The sequence below is a fragment of the Mytilus trossulus genome, chromosome 3 (genome assembly GCF_036588685.1).
Source record: "Mytilus trossulus isolate FHL-02 chromosome 3, PNRI_Mtr1.1.1.hap1, whole genome shotgun sequence".
Classification (NCBI taxonomy): Eukaryota; Metazoa; Mollusca; class Bivalvia; order Mytilida; family Mytilidae; genus Mytilus; species Mytilus trossulus.
In genome coordinates, this window is record NC_086375.1 from 19,363,706 (window position 1) to 19,388,881 (window position 25,176).

General features: G+C 32.0%; 1 protein-coding gene across 1 annotated transcript in view; it reads right to left on the reverse strand.

Annotated features, from left to right (window-relative positions):
* LOC134710327 (adenylosuccinate synthetase isozyme 1 C-like) overlaps positions 1–25,176 on the reverse strand; it is a 98,843-nt gene that overhangs the window by 32,491 nt on the left and 41,176 nt on the right. Inside the window, exons 6-8 of the mRNA XM_063570653.1 lie at positions 24,759–24,820; positions 23,540–23,621; positions 10,410–10,533 (exon numbers count right to left, since the gene is read on the reverse strand). Of these exons, the coding sequence (XP_063426723.1) occupies positions 10,410–10,533; positions 23,540–23,621; positions 24,759–24,820 (268 nt within the window). The remainder of the gene's footprint in view (positions 1–10,409; positions 10,534–23,539; positions 23,622–24,758; positions 24,821–25,176) is intronic.

Genomic DNA, 25,176 nt, shown 5'->3' on the forward strand with positions numbered 1-25,176 from the left:
TTCATTCACTAACATCATGTTCACAGTTTTGTTCATGTTTTGATAATTTTTTCTTCATAAAATATTCAAATTTTCGGCATTATTTTGGTGAAATTTTCAAAATTCTGCACTTTTGACCCCAAATTGTAATTTTTTAACCCAAAACGGCAAAATTTAGAAAAAAAATATGAGGTTGTACAAATTCCTCACACTGAACGATGTCCATTCCAAGTGTTTTGTAAATAAAACGACATTTTATGTCAAAAAAGTTTACTAGTTTGGCTTCAATTCTTCCATATTCTTTCAAAACAAATGTTCCCTCATTTCAAATTCTCGTAAATTCCGTAAATTTCCTCTTATTTTGACAGAGTTTGCAACAAATGGAAGCACCATGTTTACACTCTCATCCAGGTATTCATCAAAGAAAGATAACTCATGTTTTCACTGTTTTAAGCGGGAAACATAAAAGAGGTATTCCGATCCGACTCATCGTCAGCTGTTTGAAGCGTGAATCCGGGTAATTTGAAAACTGGTCCAATAATAAACCAGATGCTCTGCAGGGCGCAGCTTTATACGACCGCAGAGGTTGAACCCTGAATGATTGGGGAAAGTATGGACACAACATTCAAGCTGGATTCAGCTCTGAATTTGGATTGTGATTAAATAGTTGACACAGCATAGGTTTCTGACACAGAATGAATGTGGTCTAATGAACTTAATTTTTTTGTTTTGCCTTTGAGCAATTCACCATGCTGTTGAATATTAATCCTCTCAAAAAAAAGTTTGAAGAAATTTTCTTTTTATTTATAAAATCTGAAATGAAAATTTCTTGCTATTGCACAATACTTAATATAATAATTTTGAATCCTGACTTGAAAACTTGGCCCCTAATCAAAAATCTAAGTACATATTTGGATTCAGCATATCAAAGAACCCCAAGAATTCATTTTTTGTTAAAATCAAACTAAGTTTAATTTTGGACCCTTTGGACCTTAATGTAGACCAATTTGAAAACAGGACCAAAAATTAAGATTCTTCATACACAGTTAGATTTGGCATATCAAAGAACCTCATTTATCCAATTTTTGATGAAATCAAACAAAGTTTGATTTTGGACCCCAATTTGGACCAACTTGAAAACTGGGCCAATAATAAAAGATCTAAGTACATTTTTAGATTCAGCATATCAAAGAACCCCAATTATTCAATTTTTGATGAAATCAAACAAAGTTTAATTTTGGGACCCTTCGGGCCCCTTATTCCTAAACTGTTGGGACCAAAACTCCCAAAATCAATACCAACCTTCCTTTTATGATCATAAACCTTGTGTTTAAATTTCATAGATTTCTATTTACTTATACTAAAGTTGTGGTGCGAAAACCAAGAAAAATGCTTATTTGGGTCCCTTTTTGGCCCCTAATTCCTAAACTGTTGGGACCTAAACTCCCAAAATCAATACCAACCTTCCTTTTGTGGTCATAAACATTGTGTTTAAATTTCATTGATTTCTATTCACTTAAACTAAAGTTATAGTGCGAAAACCAAGAATAATGCTTATTTGGGCCCTTTTTTTGCCCCCAATTCCTAAACTGTTGGAACCAAAACTCACAAAATCAATCCCAACCTTTCTTTTGTGGTCATAAACATTGTGTTTAAATTTCATTGATTTGTATTTACTAAAACTAAAGTGATTGTGCGAAAACCAAGAAAAATGCTTATTTGGGCCCTTTTTTGGCCCCAAATTCCTAAACAGTTGGAAACAAAACTCCCAAAATCAATCCCAACCTTCCTTTTGTGGTCATAAACCTTGTGTTAAAATTTCATAGATTTCTTTTCACTTTTACTAAAGTTAGAGTGCGAAAACTAAAAGTTTTTGGACGACGACGACGACGCCAATGTGATAGCAATATACGATGAAAATTTTTCAAATTTTGCGGTCATATAAAAAGACCTTGATGAAATAAAATCTGGCTTGAGGAATGTAACCACAAATGAACATTTGATTGACGTTACAAAAGACCTTGTCAAGACTTCAGACTTAGAAAATCTTGTTACTGGAATTGTAAAGAAATTGTTCAGTAAGTTATCGTCACTGGAAAAAAAGTTAAATGACATAATTACTAAAATTGAAAAAAAGATGGAAGAGAAAGCAGAGGCGTTATCTATTGAAAATGAGAACCTGAAAAAACGACTTGATGCAATATCCTCTCATATAACACCTATTAAGACAGACCTGGCAGAAACAGCTAAAGTTGCCAAGATAGCCAATTAAAGCAGCAACTATAACGAACAATATTCCAGGAAAAATAATATCAAAGTGTTTAACTTCCCAAGGAGAGATAGACAAAACCTTCGCAAGGATTTCATTGAAATGGTAAAAAAGGATCTGAATGTTAGTTTAGAAGAAAGGGATGTTGTGGCAATACATAGGTTACCAGCTGTACATGAGCCAAGTCCACTTATTGTGCGCTTCTTTAATAGTGATGTGAAGAGAAGTGTCATGCGTGTTAGGAAGCAATTGAATGGGAAAGTGAAATTTGTTGATGATGTCACACAAAGAAATATGGAGCTAATTCATAGGCTGGAGAAGAGCAATCCTTTTGAACAGGTTTGGTATTTTAATTGTGGTGTGTATGGTAGAACAGAATGTGGTGAACAGATAAAGTTTGGGATGTATGATGACATCAACTTTAGACTCAGACAATTTAGGTCTGGGCGTTAACATTTGTGGAAAAAATATTTCTAAAGTTGTAAATTTGAGAAAAGTTTGAAAAAAAGTTTCATTATTTGTAATTCTTTTTATACATGTATAAATTTAACAAAACCTAGAGGCTCTAAAGAGCCTGTGTCCCTCACCTTGGTCTATGTGAATTAAACAAAGGAAGCAGATGGATTCATGACAAAATTGTGTTTTGGTGATGGTGATATGTTTGAACATCTTACTTTACTGAACATTCTTGCTGCTTACAATAATCACTATCTATAATGAACTTGACCCAGTAGTTTCTGTGGAAAATGTTAAGGGTAGTAAAAATTTACAAATTTTATGAAAATTGTTTAAAATTGACTATAAAGGACTATAACTCCTTTGGGGGTCAATTGACCATTTTGTTCATGTTGACTTTAATATTTGTAAATCTTACTTTGCTGAATATTATTGCTGTTTACAGTTTATCTCTATCTATAACTAGAGGCTCTAAAGAGCCTGTGTCGCTCACCTTGGTCTATGTGCATATTAAACAAAGGAAGCAGATTGAAAATTGACTACAAAGGTCAATAACTCCTACAGGGGTCAATTGACCATTTCGTTCATGTTGACTTATTTGTAGATCTTACTTTGCTGAACATTATTACTGTTTACAGTTTACCTATATCTATAATAATATTCAATATAATAACCAAAAACAGCAAAATTTCCTTAAAATTACCAATTCAGGGGCCGCAACCCAAAAACAGGTTGTCCAATTCATCTGAAAATTTCAGGGCAGATAGATCTTGACCTGATTAACAATTTTACTTCATGTCAGATTTTCTCTAAATTATTTGGTTTTTGAGTTATAAACCAAAAACTGCATTTTACCCCTATGTTCTATTTTTAGCCCTGGCGGCCATCTTGGTTTGATGGCCAGGTCACCGGACACATTTTTTAAACAAGAAACCCCAAAGATGATTGTGGCCAAGTTTGGATCAATTTGGCACTGCAGTTTCAGAGAAGAAGATTTTAGTAAAAAGATATATAAAATTTACGAAAAATGGTTAAAAATTGACTTTAAAGGGCAATAACTCCTAAAGAGGTCAACTGACCATTTTGGTCATGTTGACTTATTTGTAAATCTGACCTTGCTGAACATTATTGCTGTTTACAGTTTACCTATATCTATAATAATATTCAATATAATAACCAACCAGATGCTCCGCAGGGCGTAGCTTTATACGACCGCAGAGGTTGAACCCTGAACGGTTGGGGCAAGTATGGACACAACATTCAAGCTGGATTCAGCTCTAAATTTGGATTGTGATTAAATAGTTGACACAGCATAGGTTTCTGACACAGAATGAATGTGTTCTAATGAAATTAAAATTTTTGTTTTCTCTTAGAGCAATTCACTATGCTGTTGAATATTATTCCTCTCAAAAAAATGTTTGAAGAAATTTTCTTTTTATTTATGAAATTTCAAATGAGAAAATTGAACCCAATTTTTTTAATCACATCCCCCTTTCCCTTATTCCAAAACTAATCTCAATTAAAATTTCTAATGGAGTTTGCAACAATTACTACTCATTTAAATACATCATAAAATGTTAAGATGTAAAAAAACTGCTTGTTATCACTGAATGGTAAAGATTATTTTAATTTATCAGTTGGTAGTAAAAAGTGAATGTATATATAACAAAGATTTAAGTTGATTCTGGACAAAGAAAGATAACTCCAAATAAAAAAATTCTTACAATTAGATATTTCTTGCTTACTATTCTGGACAAAGAAAGATAACTCTAATTAAAAACAAAATTGCTATTTCACAATATTTTGCAATAAGATATTTCTTGCCATTGCGCAATACTGTGCAATTTAAAAGACTTGCTATTGCACAAAACTTAATATAATTTTAGATCCTGATTTGGACCAACTTGAAAACTGGGCCCATAATCAAAAATCTAAGTACATGTTTGGATTCAGCATATCAAAGAACCCCAAGATTTCAATTTTTGTTAAAATCAAACTAAGTTTAATTTTGGACCCTTCCTTTTATGGTCATAAACCTTGTGTTTAAATTTCATAGATTTCTATTTACTTATACTAAAGTTATGGTGCGAAATCCAAGAATAATGCTTATTTGGGTCCTTTTTTGGCCCCTAATTCCTATACTGTTGAAACCAAAACTCCCAAAATCAATCCCAACCTTTCTTTTGTGGTCATAAACCTTGTGTCAAAATTTCATAGATTTCTATTAACTTAAACTAAAGTTATAGTGCGAAAACCAAGAAAATGCTTATTTGGGCCCTTTTTGGCCCCTAATTCCTAAAATGTTGGGACCAAAACTCCCAAAATCAATACCAACCTTCCTTTTGTGGTCATAAACCTTGTGATAAAATTTTATAGATTTATATTTACTTTTACTAAAGTTAGAGTGCGAAAACTAAAAGTATTCGGACGACGACGACGACAACGACGACGTGATAGCAATATACGACGAAAATTTTTTCAAAATTTGCGGTCGTATAAAAACAGCAAAATTTCCTTAAAATTACCAATTCAGGGGCCGCAACCCAAAAACAGGTTGTCCAATTCTTCTGAAAATTTCAGGGCAGATAGATCTTAGCCTGATTAACAATATTACCCCATGTCAGATTTGCTCTAAATGCTTTGGTTTTTGAGTTATAAGCCAAAAATTGCATTTTACCCCTATGTTCCATTTATAGCCATGGCGGTCATCTTGGTCAGTTGGCGGGGTCACCGGACACAATTTGCAAACTAGATACTCCAATGATGATTGTGGCCAAGTTTCAAATAATTTGGCCCAGCAGTTTCAGAGGAGAAGATTTTTCTAAAAGATTACTAAGATTTACGAAAAATGGTTAAAAATTGACTATAAAGGGCAATAACTCCTAAAGTGGTCAACTGATCACTTTGGTCATGTTGACTTATTTGTAGATCTTACTTTGCTGAACATTATTGCTTTTTACAGTTTATCTCTATCTAAAATAATATTCAAGATAATAACAAAAAACAACAAAATTTCCTTAAAATTACCAATTCAGGGGAAGCAACCTTTGGTTTTTGAGTTATAAGCCAAAAATTGCATTTTACCCCTATGTTCTATTTATAGCCATGGCGGTCATCTTGGTTAGTTGGCGGGGTCACTGGACACAATTTTTAAACTAGATACCCCAATGATGATTGTGGCCAAGTTTGGTTAAATTTGGCCTAGTAGTTTCAGAGGAGAAGATTTTTGTAAAAGTTAACGCCGGACGCCAAGTGATGAGAAAAGCTCACTTGGCCCTTTGGGCCAGGTGAGCTAATAATATTCAAGATAATAACCAAAAACAGCAAAATTTCCTTAAAATTACCAATTCAGGAACCGCAACCCAACAATGGGTTCTCTGATTCATCTGAAAATTTCAGGGGAGATAGATCTTGACCTGATAAACAATTTTAACCCATTCAGATATGCTCTAAATGCTTTTGTTTTTGAGTTATAAGCCAAAAACTGCGTTTTACCCCTATGTTCTATTTTTAGCCATGGCAGCCATCTTGGTTGGTTGGGCTGGTCACGCCACACATTTTTAAAACAAGATACCCCAAAGATAAGTGTGGCAAAAATTACATTAATTTGGCCCAGCAGTTTCAGAGAAGAAGATTTTTGTAAAAGATATATAAAATTTACGAATAATGGTTAAAAATTGACTTTAAAGGGCAATAACTCCTAAAGGGGTGAACTGACCATTTTAGTCATGGTGACTTATTTGTAAATCTTACTTTGCTGAACATTATTGCTCTTTACAGTTCATCTCTATCTATAATAATATACAAAATAATAACCAACCAGATGCTCTGCAGGGCGTAGCTTTATACGACCGCAGAGGTTGAACCCTGAACGGTTGGGGCAAGTATGGACACAACATTCAAGCTGGATTCCGCTCTAAATTTGGATTGTGATTAAATAGTTGACACAGCATAGGTTTCTGACACAGAATGAATGTATTCAAATGAACTTAAAATTTTTGTTTTCTCTTAGAGCAATTCACTATGCTGTTGAATATTAATCCTCTCAAAAAAATGTTTTGAAGAAATTTTCTTTTTATTTATGAAATTTCAAATGAGAAAAATTGAACCCAATTTTTTAAATCACATCCCCCTTTCCCTTATTCCAAAACTAATTTCAATTAAAATATTCTAATGGAGTTTGCAACAATTACTACTCATTTAAATACATCATAAAATATTAAGATGTAAAAAAACTGCTTGTTATCACTGAATGGTAAAGATTATTTAAATTTATCAGTTGGTAGTAAAAAGTGAATATACATTGTATATTGTATATAACAAAGATTTAAGTTGATTCTGGACAAAGAAAGATAACTCCAATTAAAAAAAATTCTTGCAGATATTTCTTGCTTACTATACTGGACAAAGAAAGATAACTCTTAATTAAAAAAAAATTTGCTATTTCACAATATTGTGAAATTAGATATTTCTTGCCATTGCACAATACTGTGCAATTGAAAATACTTGCTATTGCACAATACTTAATATAATAATTTTAGATCCTGATTTGGACCAACTTGAAAACTGGGCCCATAATCAAAAATCTAAGTACATGTTTAGATTCAGCATATAAAAGAGGCCCAAGAATTTAATTTTTGTTAAAATCAAACTTAGTTTAATTTTGGACCCTTTGCACTTTAATTTAGACCAATTTTAAAACTGGACCAAAAATTAAGAATCTACATACACAGTTAGATTTGGCATATCAAAGAACCCCAATTATTCAGTTTTTGATGAAATCAAACAATGTTTAATTTTGGACCTCGATTTGGGCCAACTTGAAAACTGGGCCAATAATCAAAAATCTAAGTACATTTTTAGATTCAGCAAATCAAAGAACCCCAAGGTTTCAATTTTTGTTAAAATCAAACTAAGTTTAATTTTGGACCCTTTGGACCTTAATGTAGACCAATTTGAAAACGGGACCAAAAATTAAGAATCTACATACACAGTTAGATTCGGCATATTAAAGAACCCCAATTATTCAATTTTGATGAAATCAAACAAAGTTTAATTTTGGACCCTTTGGGCTCCTTTTTCCTTAACTGTTGGGACCAAAACTCCCAAAATCAATACAAACCTTCCTTTTATAGTCATAAACCTTGTGTTTAAATTTCATAGATTTCTATTTACTTATACTAACGCTATGGTGCGAAAACCAAGAAAAATGCTTATTTGGGTCCCTTTTTGGCCCCTAATTCCTAAACTGTTGGGACCGAAAACTCCCAAAATCAATACCAACCTTCCTTTTGTGGTCATAAACATTGTGTTTAAATTTCATTGATTTCTATTTACTTTAACTAAAGTTATTGTGCGAAAACCAAGAATAATGCTTATTTGTGCCCTTTTTTTGGCCCCTAATTCCTAAACTGTTGAAACCAAAACTCCCAAAATCAATCCAAACCTTTCTGTTGTGGTCATAAACCTTGTGTCAAAATTTCATAGATTTCTATTGACTTAAACTAAAGTTATAGTGCGAAAACCAAGAAAATGCTTATTTGGGCCCTTTTTGGCCCCCCATTCCTAAAATGTTGGGACCAAAACTCCCAAAATCAATACCAGCCTTCCTTTTATGGTCATAAACCTTGTGTTAAAATTTCATAGATTTCTATTCACTTTTACTAAAGTTAGAGTGCGAAAACTAAAAGTATTCGGACGACGACGACGACGACGACGACGCCAACGTGATAGCAATATACGACGAAAATTTTTTCAAAATTTGCAGTCGTATAAAAACAGCAAAATTTCCCTAAAATTATCAATTCAGGGGCAGCAAGCCAAAAACATGTTGTCCAATTCATCTGAAAATTTCAGGGCAGATAGATCTTGACCTGATAAACAATTTTACCCCATGTCAGATTTGCTCTAAATGCTCTGGTTTTTAAGTGATAAGCTCAAAACTGCATTTTACCCCTATGTTCTATTTTTAGCCATGGCTGCCATCTTGGATGGTTTGGCGGGTCATGCCACACAATTTTTAAACTAGATACTCCAATGATGATTGTGGCCAAGTCTGGTTTAATTTGGCCCAGTGGTTTCAGAGGAGAAGATTTTTGTAAAAGTTAACGACGCAGGATGATGCTGGACGCAAAGTGATGGGAAAAGTAATTTAGTAGTTGTCATTTGATGTTGTATGTCATATTTGTTTTTCATTATTGATTTGTTCATAAATCAGGAGGCTGGTTTTCTTATTTGAATGGTTTTACATTTGTCATTCCAAGGCCATTTACAGCTTTATACTATGGCTATGCAGTATGAGTTTTACTCATAGTTACAGGAGCGTCACTGATGAGTCTTATGTGGCAGAAACGCGTGTCTGGGGTACTAAATTATAATCCTGGTACCTTTGATAACATTTTACACCACTAGGTTGATGCCACTGCTGGTGGACGCCTTGTCCCTGAGCCCAGTAGTCAACACTTTGGTGTTGACATGAATATCAATAATGTGGTCATTTTTATAAATTTCCTGTTTACAAAAGTTTGAATTTTTCGAAAAACTAAGGATTTTCTTATCCCAGGCATAGATTACCTTAGCCGTATTTGGCACAACTTTTTGGAATTTTAATAACTTTTTTAAATTATCCTAGATTTCTACCAAACTTGGACAGAAGCTCCCTTATGATCATAAGATAGTATCCAGAAGTAAATTTTGTAAAACTAAAATTCCAGTTTTTCACAAGTGTTCATCATATCATATAACCATGATAACCAGCTCTGCTGGGGGATTTGCTTTAAAGAGTTTAATTTAAATTTATTCATCTGAATGCTATATCAAAATTTAAATTTGCCCTCTTCCAAAACTGCACTTTTTTATTAACCTGTAAATGACAATGCTGGGCGATCTGTTTTTACAAGGTCAAATACTATTATAAGATTTTTATTAATTAAATCCGGCTGCTAAAATCGTTTACCACATGTTGACATAATTAAATCGTTGTTTATAAAATGTGATCGAAGACAGCATTCTTATAAAGATTTTTAAAATGTTTGACGACAAAACTATGTTAAATTATAGTTGCCTAAATCGGTGACAGAAATATTTCCAGAAAAAAACATTTTTATATTATTTTCCTGAATTGGGAATTTTTATTCAAATACTTTTTTTTAGGGGCATCCAGCTAGTTAAGGGCCGCTAAACAGCTCTTAGCTATATATATAGTGGAATCATCCCTGTTTGTGGATAGAATCAGTCAAGAAAATGGTTCACCTTTTTTTTCACACTTTCAATCTCGACCATTCTATTCCTATAAATGGCAGAACACAACTTATGCATGCATTACTAACCTCTAGCTAATGAGTTAAATTGAGGGTCACATGATAATGGATTTAATAAGGCGTATTTGTTCATCAGCTATATTTCTTTTTCTTATTTTGACAAAATTGTGCCAAATTGCCTGCTAACAAAGAATTGTTATTATTTTATTTTTATTAATGATTGAACAAAAAGAAATCATAATTTAATTTTTTCAGATCTTGAGCTAGTGTCCCTTTAAAGTACAGGCACTGTTTAACAGTGGCCTGCAAACCCTCCATTCATCTCCTTCATCTAAATAACCGATTGACTCTTCAGAAAACTGGTTAATAAAACAAATATAATTATTCATAAAGAATTGATGAGTTTGAATATCATTATGTCAATCCATTTTGATACAATAACATACCAAAATCAATATCTAATATTGTAGACTGTGCTCCTTCTATCAAAATATGCTTCCCATCTTTGATTGCTTTGTGTAGGAATGGAACAGTATCTCTAACTAAGGGACTAACTCTTTCTCTGTACACCTGTCAAAAATATTATAATAATATCACATTGAATGTTTGCCATTCACAATTCAAAAAACAAACAAAAATCACAAAAATGTGTCTATAGTACACTGATGCCCACTCGAAATACCAATTTCTATGTGCATATATATAGGACTGTGAAATCAGGTCAAGACTCTTATATGGTATTAAAATTAAAAAGATCATAAAAAACCTTCCTTGACCAAAACAATTAATCTGAAGCTATTTGAAAGGAATAACGGGAAAAGCAAACCAGATGCTCCACAGAGCGCAGCTTTATACGACTGCAGAGGTTGAACCCTGAGGGGCTGGGGCAAGTATGGACACAACATTTAAGGAGGCTCGCAGGTATAAGATTTTCAGAAAAAAATTAAACATTTAATTTTCATTACAAATGTTAAAAATTACCAGAAATGCTATTTTTTGGCATTTAAATTGAAATATCTTTATTTAGGCCACGTTTTTTTAATTTGTTGGTTTACGGATTTTCCCCTTAAAAAAGTCGGGTCGGTCGGTCGGAAAAAAAAAGAAAAAAAAATATCTTTCAAAACTGAAAAATATGCAAAATAAATATATATTTCACCTTACTAACAAAATGTTTGTCTTATTTGCTGTTTTGTCATCATTTCTTAACATTTAATTCAATGAAATATTATTAATCAGTGATCATGAACATCGCATGACATCGTTTAATAACTTCCTGTAAAAAAGGGGGGTTGCACGGACAAAGACGAAATTAAATCGTCATTTAACAAACAAGAAAAACAGATTCGCGTAGCTCTCAATCAATTCCAGAAAACTTGGTAAATAATGATCTTCAATCACAAAAACTAATAAAGAAAAAAAATGTAAAAACGTAGTACAAAAATAAGTTTAAACACACGTGTCGAAAAATGTAATAGACTCGTCCACTGGAAAAACAACAATATCGGGTTAATCAGTTGTCATGCAATCCGGTTTTTATCCCAATGATTGATATTTATGAAACAAGAAAATTTCATAAGAATGGTTAATATTCAGTTCTTTAATTGATGTATTCCACCTGTCAACATTTGGACAAGTCTATTTCTCTGAGATGATGCATCTTACGGACTGATGACAAATAAGGGAAACGAACTTATTTTGTAATAGGTTTTCAACACAGGTTTCGTTCCGCAAAATTATTTGCGCAAAAGACATTTCAAGGTCAGTTATAATTGATTTGTCTATTTTTAGAAATGTAAATTGTAAGTTTTATTTTTCACAACAGAAAGTGTTATCAACTTTGTTAATGATTAATGCATTTCATTTTATAAAAAAAGAAAATTTTAATTATTTTTCAGGGATAATGCATTGATAAGGGTCGGCGGGAATAAAAAAAGCATGAAAAGACAATTTTATTTTTATTCTGAAATTCGGCAAAATCGGGTCGGCGGATCCGTAAACCAACAAAATAAAAAACCGTGGCCTTACTCATCGGTGACCTATATTTTTTATTGTTGTTTTCAAATAAGCTATTCATAAACTAAATAATTGTAAAATTTAAACAATTTCTGTAATTAGGTTCTTTTTTTATTTCGATATTACCTTTTTTTCTCCTATTAGTTCAACAGAAAAAAATGGACATTTACAAAAATGTATGTTTCTTTCAAAGGCAGATTGTGAGCGTAAATGATCGGTAGCCCCTCTTTTTTATTTCATTTTTCTGTTAGGTATAAGATAAAGTTCATTTATAGAAAAAATTAGCGAAATCTTATATTAAATAACAAACAAGAATGTGTCCATAGTACACGGATGCCCCACTCGCATTATCATTTTCTATAATCAGTGGACCATGAAATTGGGATAAAAAAAATCTAATTTGGCATTTTAATAATCATAACTCAAGGAACATGTGTACTAAGTTTCAAGTTGTTTAGACTTTAACTAAATCAAAAACTTCCTTAACAAAAAACTTTAACCTGAAACTAACAATATCATTTTCTATGTTCATTGGACCGTGAACTTGGGGTCAAAAGTCTAATTTGGCATTTAAATTAGAAAGATCATATCATAGGGAAGATGTGTACTAAGTTTGAAGTTGATTGGACTTCAACTTCATCAAAAACTACCTTGACCAAAAACTTTAACCTGTAACTTGCATTATCATTTTCTATGTTCAGTGGACCGTGAAATTGGGGTCAAAAGTCTAATTTGGCAATTAAATTAATAAGACCATATCATAGGGAACATGTGTACTAAGTTTTAAGTTGATTGGACTTCAACTTCACCAAAGACTACCTTGACCAAAAACTTTAACCTGAAACTTGCATTATCATTTTCTATGTTCAGTGGACCGTGAAATTGAGGTCAAAAGTATAATTTGGCAATTAAATTAGAAAGATCATATCATAGGGAACATGTTTACTAAGTTGAAGTTGATTGGACTTCAACTTCATCAACAACTACCTTGACCAAAAACTTTAACCTGAACAAACGAGCAGACAGAAGGACAGATGGAAGGACAGACGGAAGGACGGAGGGACAGACCAGAAAACATAATGCCCCTCTACTATCGTAGGTTGGGCATAAAAATGATTTAGACCCGCGAGCCCCCTTAAGCTGGATTTGGCTCTAAATTTGAATTGTGATTAAATAGATGACACAGCATAGGTTTCTGACACAGAATGAATGGGTTAAAATAAACTTAAAATTTTTGTTTTGTCTTTGAGCAAATCACTATGCTGTTGAATATAAATCCTCTCAAAAAAATGTTTGAAGAAATTTTCTTTTTATTTTTGAAATCTGAAATGAAAAAAATTGAACCCCCCCCCCCAATTTTTTTTTCACATCCCCCTTTCCCTTATTCCAAAACTGATCTCAATTCAAATTTCTAATGGAGTTTGCAACAATAACTACTCATTTAAATACATCATTAAATATTAAGATGTAAAAAAAGGTGCTTGTTATCACTGAATGGTAAAGATTGTTTTAATTTATAAGTTTGTAGGAAAAGTGAATATACATTGTATATTGTATAAATCAATGATTTAAGTTGATTCAACTACTATTCTGGACAAAGAAAGATAACTCCAATTAAACAAGAATGTGTCCAAAGTACACGGATGCCCCACTGGCACTATCATTTTCCATGTTACATGAACCGTGAATTTGGGTCAAAAATCTCATTTTGTTTTAAAATTAAACCAGATGCTCCGCAGGGCGTAGCTTTATACGACCGCAGAGGTTGAACCCTGAACGGTTGGGGCAAGTATGGACACAACATTCAAGCTGGATTCCGCTCTAAATTTGGATTGTGATTAAATAGTTGACACAGCATAGGTTTCTGACACAGAATGAATGTATTCAAATGAACTTAAAATTTTTGTTTTCTCTTAGAGCAATTCACTATGCTGTTGAATATTAATCCTCTCAAAAAAATGTTTGAAGAAATTTTCTTTTTATTTATGAAATTTCAAATGAGAAAAATTGAACCCAATTTTTTATTCACATCCCCCTTTCCCTTATTCCAAAACTAATTTCAATTAAAATATTCTAATGGAGTTTGCAACAATTACTACTCATTTAAATACATGATGTAAAAAAACTGCTTGTTATCACTGAATGGTAAAGATTATTTAAATTGTATATTGTATATAACAAAGATTTAAGTTGATTCTGGACAAAGAAAGATAACTCCAATTAAAAAAAATTCTTGCAGATATTTCTTGCTTACTATACTGGACAAAGAAAGATAACTCTTAATTAAAAAAAAAATTGCTATTTCACAATATTGTGAAATTAGATATTTCTTGCCATTGCACAATACTGTGCAATTGAAAAGACTTGCTATTGCACATTCTTAATATAATAATTTTAGATCCTGATTTGGACCAACTTGAAAACTGGGCCCATAATCAAAAATCTAAGTACATGTTTAGATTCAGCATATCAAAGAGGCCCAAGAATTTAATTTTTGTTAAAATCAAAATTAGTCTAATTTTGGACCCTTTGCACTTTAATTTAGACCAATTTTAAAACTGGACCAAAAATTAAGAATCTACATACACAGTTAGATTTGGCATATCAAAGAACCCCAATTATTCAATTTTTGATGAAATCAAACAATGTTTAATTTTGGACCCCGATTTTGGCCAACTTGAAAACTGGGCCAATAATCAAAAATCTAAGTACATTTTTAGATTCAGCATATCAAAGAACCCCAAGGTTTCAATTTTTGTTAAAATCAAACTAAGTTTAATTTTGGACCCTTTGGACCTTAATGTAGACCAATTTGAAAACGGGACCAAAAATTAAGAATCTACATACACAGTTAGATTCGGCATATTAAAGAACCCCAATTATTCAATTTTGATGAAATCAAACAAAGTTTAATTTTGGACCCTTTGGGCCCCTTTTTCCTTAACTGTTGGGACCAAAACTTCCAAAATCAATACCAACCTTCCTTTTATAGTCATAAACCTTGTGTTTAAATTTCATAGATTTCTATTTACTTATATTAACGCTATGGTGCGAAAACCAAGAAAAATGCTTATTTGGGTCCCTTTTTGGCCCCTTTTTCCTTAACTGTTGGGACCAAAACTTCCAAAATCAATACCAACCTTCCTTTTATAGTCATAAACCTTGTGTTTAAATTTCATAGATTTCTATTTACTTATATTAACGCTATGGTGCGAAAACCAAGAAAAATGCTTATTTGGGTCCCTTTTTGGCCCCTAATTCCTAAACTGTTGGGACCGAAACTCCCAAAATCAATATCAACCTTCCTTTTGTGGTCATAAACATTGTGTTTAAATTTCATTGATTTCTATTTACTTTAACTAAAGTTATTGTGCGAAAACCAAGAATAATGCTTATTTGGGCCCTTTTTTGGCCCCTAATTCCTAAACTGTTGAAAATAAAACTCCCAAAATCAATCCCAACCTTTATTTTGTGGTTATAAACCTTGTGTCAAAATTTCATAGATTTCTATTGACTTAAACTAAAGTTATAGTGCGAAAACCAAGAAAATGCTTATTTGGGCCCTTTTTGGCCCCTAATTCCTAAAATGTTGGGACCAAAACTCCCAAAATCAATACCAGCCTTCCTTTTATAGTCATAAACCTTGTGTTAAAATTTCATAGATTTCTATTCACTTTTACTAAAGTTAGAGTGCGAAAACTAAAAGTATTCGGACGACGACGACAACAACGACGACGACAATGACGCCAACGTGATAGCAATATACGACGAAAATTTTTTCAAAATTTGCAGTCGTATAAAAAGGTCATGATCATAAGCAACAAGTGTACTAAGTTTCAAGTGGATTAGACTTCAGCTTCATCAAAAACTACCTTGACCAAAAGCTTTAACCTGAAACTCCCACTTTCATTTTCTATGTTCAGTGGACTGTCAAATTGTGGTCAAAAGTCTAATTTGGCTTTAAAATTAGAAAGATCATATCATAAGCAACAAGTGTACTAAGTTTCAAGTTGATTGGACTTCAGCTTCATCAAAAACTACCTAGATCAAAAACTTTAACCTGAAACTCCCACTTTCATTTTCTATGTTCAGTGGACTGTCAAATTGTGGTCAAAAGTCAAATTTGGCTTTAAAATTAGACAGATCATATCATAAGCAACAAGTGTACTAAGTTTCAAGTGGATTGGACTTCAGCTTCATCAAAAACTACCTTGACCAAAAACTTTAACCTGCGGACGAACGAACGGAGCCACAGACCAGAAAACATAATGCCTCTCTACTATCGTAGGTGGGGCATAAAAATTTCTTGCTATTGCACAATATTGTGCAATTAGATATTTCTTACTATTGCGCAATACTGTGCAAATGAAAAGACTTGCTATTGCACAATACTGTGCAATTGAAGATTTCTTGCTATTATGCAATACTGTGCAATGGAAAATTTCTTGCTATTGCACAATACTGTGCAATTGGAGAAATTGAATATTTCTTGCTATTGTGCAATACTGTGCAATGGAAAATTTCTTGCTATTGCACAATACTGTGCATTTGGAGATTTCTTGCTATTGTTGAATACTTAATATAATCATTTTGGACCCCGATTTGGACCAACTTGAAAACTGGGCCCATAATAAAAGATCAAAGTACATGTTTAGATTCAGCATATCAAAGAACCCCAAGAATTTTTTGTTAAAATCAAACTAAGTTTAATTTTGGACCCTTTGGACCTTAATGAAAACCAATTTGAAAACTGGACCAAAAACTAAGAAGATAAATACACATTTAGATTTGGCATATCAAAGAACCCTTATAATTATTTTTTTGACGAAATCAAACAAAGTTTAATTTTGGACCCTTTTGGTCCCTAATTCCTAAACTGTTGGGACCAAAACTCCCAAAATCATTCCCATCCTTCCTTTTGTGGTCATAAACCTTGTGTTAAAATTTCATAGATTTCTATTTACCTATACTAAAGTAATTGTGCAAAACCCAAGAAAAATGCTTATTTCGGACCTTTTTTTGGCCCCTTATTCCTAAACTGTTGAAACCAAAACTCCCAAAATCAATCCCCACTTTCCTTTTATGGTCATAAACCTTTGTATTTAAATTTCATAGATTTCTTTTTACATTTACAAAAGTAAGAGTGCAAAAACCAAATGTCTTCGGAGGATGATGACTACGCCAACGTCATACCAATATACGACCAAATTTTTTTCCATTTTTGCAGTCGTATAAAAATTGACTATAAAGGGCAATAACTCATTAAGGGGTCAACTGGCCATTTTGGTCATGTTGACTTATTTGTAGAACATTATTGCTGTTTACAGTTTATCTCTATCTATAATAGCATTCAAGATAATAACCAAAAACGGCAAAAATTTCTTTAAAAATTACCAATTGGGGGGCAGCATCCCAACAACCAGTTGTCAAATTCATCTGAAAATTTCAGGGCAGATAGATATTGACTTAATTAACAAATTATCCCTCGTCAGATATGCTCTAAATGCTTTGGTTTCAAAGTTATAAGCCAAAATCTACATTTTACCCTATGTTATATTTTTAGCCATGGCAACCATCTTGGCTGGTTGGCTGGGTCACCGCACACATTTTTTAAACTAGATACCCCAATGATGATTGTGGCCAAGTTTGGTTAAATTTGGCCCTGTAGTTTCTGAGGAGAAGATTTTTGTAAAAGATCATGGTTAAAATTTAATTTTTATTAATAGTAACTACTAAACAAAACTAGAGGCTGTAAAGAGCCTGTGTCACTCACCTTGGTCTATGTGAATATTAAACAAAGGACGCAGATGGATTCATGACAAAATTATGTTTTTGTGATATGGAAGTGTTTGTACATCTTATTTTACTGAACATTCTTGCTGCTTACCATTATTTCTATCTATATTGAACTTGGCCCAGTAGTTTCAGTGGAAAATGTTAGTAAAAATTTACAAATTGCATGAAAATTGTTAAAAATTGACAATAAAGGGCTATAACTCCTAAAGGGGTCAACTGACTATTTTGATCATGTTGATTTATTTGTAGATCTTACTTTGATGAACATTATTGCTGTTTACAGTTTATCTCTATCTATAATAATATTCAAGAAAATAACCAAAAACAGCAAAATTTCCCTAAAATTACCAATTCAGGGGCAGCAACCCAACAACGTGTTGTCGGATTCATCTGAGAATTTCAGGGCAGTTAGATCTTGCCTAGATAAACAATTTTACAACTTGTCAGATTTGGTCTAAAAGGTTTGGTTTTTGAGTTGTAAGCAAAAAACTGCATTTTACCCCTATGTTCTATTTTTAGCCATGGCAGCCATCTTGGTTGGTTGGCCAGGTCACGCCACACATCTTTTAAACTAGATACCCCAATGATGATTGTGTCCAAGTTTGATTCAATTTGGCCCAGTAGTTTCAGAGGAGAAGATTTTAGTAAAAGATTACTAAGATTAACGAAAAATGGTTAAAAATTGACTATAAAGGGCAATTACTCCTAAAGGAGTCACCTGACCATTTTGGTTATGTTGACTTATTTGTAGATCTTACTTTGCTGAACATTATTGCTGTTTACAGTTTATCTCTATCTATAATAATATTCAAGATAATAAGTAAATGGACAAAATTTCCCTAAAATTACCAATTCAGGGGCAGCAACCCAACAACGGGTTGTCCGATTCATCTGAAAATTTCAGGGCAGATAGATCTTGACCTGATAAACATTTTTACCCCATGTCAGATTTCCTCTAAATGCTTTGGTTTTTGAGTTATAAGCCAAAAACTGCATTTTACCCCTATGTTCTATTTTTAGCCGTGGCAGCCATCTTGGTTGGTTGACCGGGTCACGCCACACATTTTTTAAACTAGATACCCCAATGATGATTGTGGCCAAGTTTGGTTCAATTTGGCCTAGTAGTTTCAGAGGAGAAGATTTTTGTAAAAGTTAACAACGACGCCGGACGCAAAGTGATGGGAAAAGCTCACTTGGCCCTTCGGGCCAGGTGAGCTAAAAAGGGGAATGTGTCCAAAGGGACACAGATGATGCCCCCACTAGCATATAATTTTAAAAAGGGACATAACTCAAGAACTGTAAAAGTGAAGCTGCCAAAAATTAAACTTGAACTGAGTTTAGAGGTACTCAGATTTATATGAACATTTCATTAAATTTAGTTGAGACAAACTTAAGTTAAGAGAACAGAAACAAACAAAACAATTTTTGCTCTTGCAAAGAGGCATAACCCTAGAATGGTAATCAAAGTGCTTGTAATCACTGAATGCCAAAGGTTGATTTAATTTATCAGTTGGTAGTAAAAGTGACTAGATTTGTAATTGCCAGCAATAATGGATGGCACCCTTCCCCAATTGCCAGGACAATGGAAGCCATTTTTAAATTGTCAATGTACGTAATTAAAAAGCAGTTTAGGGGAGATAAACAAAAAAGCTTCATCAGCAACATTTTATATTGGCAAATTTCCAATGAAGTTCATCAAACTAAAGTTATTGGCAAATTTCCAATGGAATTTATTAATAATAAAGTTTTGTATGTTCTATATGTAAATTATTGAGATGATAATTTTATAACTTGAATTTTATTGTTTAATTGTACATGTGCCAAATTAAATTCAGGATGTTTGACTAATTCTACATATAATCAACACATTTTAAAATATAAGAAGTGAGTATACTATATGACACCTTAATTTATTTAGAATTTTTTTTGCAGTATGTTGAACTAGTGCATTCTTGTTCATTGAAGCACTATGTTAATGTAAATGAAGTTATCGTTATTCTAGAAATCTGATTTGACTGTTCATATATATAAATATATTATTAAGCACTATATTTAATAAAATTATATCTTTTTCAAATGACATATATTTTAGGAAAGTTGAGCAACATTTATGTAACTCTGACAAAAATCATTTTGGTGTCTAACTTTTGGTGAAAAAAATAATTGAACATGTGAAACAGGATTTGCAGAACAGGATGCAACTATCTGGCACACTGTGAAAAGTTGTAAGGTTGTAAGTCACTGGCTTAGATGGAATAAACTCGTAAACTGCTGCAAATCAAATCATGCTTTTTGTATATCTATTGTTATAAATTCATATGTCATTTGATAGGGTACATCATAAATTGTTAATTGTATGCATTCACCTCAGACTCACAAAGTTTTCTCCTAAACAAATATGACAACCTGTGAATGTGGCTGAGGGAAAATAAAATTGGTCTGAAAAATTTCAAGGGAGATAATTGAACTTACATAGTTTAATATTGACATATGTGTTGAAAGATATACAAATAACTGCTGTTGATCACTGTCGTTAGGGGTCACAAAAACGTTTTTCTGTCAAAAAATAGTCTGGTGACCCATATTTTTTTTATTTTTTTTAAAGTGCATTGTTTTGACCATCTTGTGTCAAATTAAAAAAAAATTTCAATGGGCCATTTTTTTAGAAATTTAAGAAAAATAGAAATTTTTAACAAAATCTGTGTTTTTTGTTTGCAGCAGTGTTGATAAAATTTTGAGCCGAAATTAATTAATACGAATAAAACTTCCATTATTTGTGGTTTATTTTCATTTAAAAAAAAATATTTGCAATAATGAAGAACAAACCTTTCAAAATACTTTCAAAAGCTTAAAAAAAATTCCAGAGTTTCTACATCAGGTATGTATTTATGCATACCCCTAATGTACCAGCTTTGGTGGCCGTTACCATGGAAACGAGTATGGTGACATACTATTTTTATAGAGGCCATTGCATAGTATATGTATGCAATTTTTAAGAAAAATTCAATGGGGGAAAAAATTTGCTATATATATATATCTGTAGGGTGCCACCTTAAAATATGAATATCTTGTTGCATTGTACATACTACATTAAACTCAGGGCTCAAGCTACCAGTCGACTTGGGTGAAGACGTCGCTTTCCTGACCGTCACTTCGCTTTCCCCAACCCCCAAAAGCGAAAAACAAGTCGCCCTGTTCTTCCGTCATCAGACATTTTCAATTTTTACCAAGTTGATGAAACATCAATATTTTATTGATAAATAAAGAAATTAAGACATAAACGATTCATTATCTTAAGAAAAGAGGTTGAAGCATTGTATTTGCAGTGTGTAGCAGGTTATTTGATAAAAATACAACTTTTTATCACTTTGTGTGCATTTTTGCAAGTTCTGGTGCTTATTACTCGAAAACGTGCATCAACCTAAATTTCGGCGGCAAAATAAGTTTGTTACTTCATTTGAACATGATAAAAGTTGCCTCCAGTAAATGTTTAATCCATTTATTGCATTAAAAATGTCATGTTCCTTTCCAAATAACTTGTCAAACATCATTTATTTATGTAAATTTTCTTGCATTCGTCCGCCCGATTTCTAAACTATGGATCTAAACAGGACCAGCTATGACTGAAATTCGTATTTTACAATAATTACTACGGACGCACGGATAGAACAACTGACAAAAGAATATCGACTCCAAAGGGAAACATTACGTATTCCACACGCATTAAGAGACTTTTGGTTACTTCTAATTGATTGGTGTATATAATTCCCTATATTTTTTATGGATTGTTTCAAACTATTGATTAAAGTTGCTTAACTCTTGAGACTATTACAATTTACACTAATATCAATATGTTATGGTCCAGCTTAATAACTTTTATTTTTTTTATGAGAAACACTGAATTTCATACGTAAGATAGTTTTGAAATAAACTGTAATTGATATACAGTGGATTCCGGTTATTTGCATAGCCTATTTGTCAGACAAAATTATGCAATATAGCGGAGTATGCTTATATCCGAAATGCAAAATGACAGAGTCAAATAACATCGATAGAACAGATCAGGAAATCCCTGAAGAAAGATGAACGTCTGTAATCCACTTACAACATACTGAATGTTGATTTATCCTAATAAAAATTATATGTCTAGTGTCATATGTGTTATTTTATTTTGTTTCTTAAATAAAGATTGTAAACACACTTAGTTTTAGTTTATTTGCGTTCTGACTTTTCTTTACCTGGGATACGAAAATAAACTGTTCTAAAAATAGTTTTGTTTCTATGCCCCAATATGTACAATGTACATTGCTATGCTTTGATTAAAATACTACTTCACAGTTTATAATTATTTTAACAATAGATGTGTAATGAATTGCCTTTGATATGCAGTTGGACAGTGAATTTATATATCATTAGTTTCGTATATATGCAAAGCAGTAATGGGGCCTTGTATAGGTTATTTACTGGACACAAGTGTTGAAAGTGAGAAAATATAATAATTAAAATTAAAAACTCTTTTCATAAAATATCAAAAATAAATGATTGATGTATAAAATTCTTTAACCATTTATAAATGCCCTACAATATTTAACATTAATACAGATCACCCCAAGCCCAATTACTAGAGTTCACTAAAATGGTTATGTCATGATCGATAATTAGCAGGAGTTATTGTTTTTAAAATTAACCCCAAATGTAATCTATGGACAATTGTTTAAATCCAATCAATTATTAACACCCTTTCAAGTTTGAGATGGAATGGTCAGTGTTTTTGCAACAATTATCTGTTTTGACATTTTTATGACCTCGAGGCTTAAAATAGAACATGGGAAACTGGTTCACCGGGAAACTTTACCTGTGTAGACATCGAGGGTTATTTTAAAATAAAAATCCATAATATAAACACGAAAGAAACTGTTTTAAAACTTTATTTCAATAAAACAAAAGTAAATATGAAAAAATACCAAAAATCAGGATGCATTCAAGAAAATTATACTTACCGAATTGCCGTTTCCGGTAAAAAATCTCGTCATTTTAACAAAGCATATCTAGACGGCAATAATTTTCTATGCAATAAACCGAAATCCACTTGTAGAGCTATGCATATAACTGGACAATTTAACATTAGATGAATGGGAAATGGTTTTGTGCAGAAGAAAACTATGCAATTAACCGAATTATGCTATTAAGCGGTATGCAATTGAAGTGGAATTGACTGTATTATAATTTCTTTACATTTTTCAAAATAAAAAAATATTTTTTTAGTGCTAGATATTAAATGTTTAGTTAGTTTCTCACAAGAACCTTAGTAAAACTTAACAAGTTTTAATTTGAAATGTTACTTTAATTGTATACACATGTACTCAGATATGAATTGAACAATATAAAAAGAACATTATTTACATATGACCCTTTATACTATAGTAAAATCAAAACATTGTAGTGCACCCCGCAAATGAGCACTTTTTTTTCAAATCTCACCACTTCTCCCTATCAGTTCCAAAAAGAGTAGTCACTTCTCCCTATAATTTTGAAGTAGTATGAGCCCTGAAACTATGAATATCTTGTTGCATTGTACATACTACATTAAACTATGAATATCTTGTAGCATTGTACATAGTGCATTAAACTATGAATATCTGGTAGCATTGTTCATAGTGCATTAAACTATGAATATCTTGTAGCATTGTACATACTACATTAAACTATGAATATCTTGTTGCATTGTACTTTCTACATAAAAATATGATTAAGGTCTGTAAGTTACCTTTAGTTTTTTAAGATCTTCTTCAACATTTACTGTGATATCAGGATGATGAGATGTATAATAATCTATAAGTTTTTGATACCTGAAATAAAAATTGAACCCATATAAAGGGGCAACTCTTGAGAGGTGAACGCCTCATAACCCACATTTTGTCTACATGAGGTTGTTTTTGTCATTTTGTATGCGTTTCATAAAATTTGGATGTGACAATAGTGGAATGACCAAGCCAACAAATTTTAAAATTCAAATAGCATATTTATTTATTGTCATAAAAATTCATAATAGCATTGTGTGAGTGTTGCATGGCAATTCATAGTCCTCTACTGTTAAACCTTTTTTGAAAAAGAACAAAATTCTAACTTAAGCTATAACTTGTCATGATGTTAACTATTTAACAAATATCAAGTCAATATCTTCAAGCATTTCAAAACAAAAAGTATGGAAAACTAATAATCTAAGTGAATTAAGTCCAAGGACCATAACTCTGCACAAAAACCATCAGACCAGAACAAAATTCAGATTAATCTGTTACTTGTCATGATAAAACTGTATACCAATTATCAAATCAATATTTACAAGAATGACAATAAAATTATTTAATGTTAATAAAGCTATAATTAACATTTATTTTCTAACCGCCCCTCTCTGTGATTAATGCAAGATAACTCTGGTTAATTTTCCCAACATTCTATTATTATAGGGAGATAATGTAATTTAGTTTTCCTGTATAGCCTTTTCAAAAAAGTAAAAATGTTTTATGCAGGTTCCCATTATAATTTGTCACTAAAGCATTTGGCATAACATGCATAAGTTTGAATAAAGTGGTAGCTATAGTGTTCTGTTTTTGTGTTTGTGCATATGTGTGTTTGTGTTAGAGGGTGTTACACTCTTGATGTATTTGTCTTAAGGGATCAAGTAATGCAGATAAATTGAATCGTAATTTCCAGTCGATATGCACATCTACATAGTATGTCCTTATTATCTAAAAAGGTTTCACGAAATTCTGTTGTGAGGTTTGAGAGGAGTTGTGATGACAAGAAACAGGACTGATGGGTCAAAAATATTATACCCTTCGCAACTTTGTTGCGTGGGGTATAATAAATGAACTTCCTTTGTTACTTTTAGTCATATAAATTCGTGAAATATGTGTTGTCAATCAAAGTTTTTAAATCATTTGTCACTCGTGGTGGTTTTAGCTGAGCTCTTTTTACATACTTACTTGTCTGAGAAAAGTGTAAAATCACCCAATAAATCACACATTCGTAAACCATTTCTAGTAGCCTGAAAAGAAACAATGACAATAAATTATTTCCACTTCATTCAAGAAATACAACTATTTGAGCTTTTGATACTTGTTCTTAGGTCAAACTCTTCAGTTTTGTTATATGAGTATTTGGGGTATAGAATTATTACATCAAGTTTTGTGATTAAATTAGTTCCTGAATTACTCTATAAATAAAATCTAATATCTATACTTGCATTAAGGTGTAATACCACCATTGATTTTCCCCTATTAGTCTTTGTTAATTTGCACTTTTCCAAAAAAATTGTAAAATTTATCTTTGTTTCAAATGATGAAATACTTGGCATGAGTAAAGTTTTATCCTGTCCAGTACTATAGAAAAAAATTCACATAA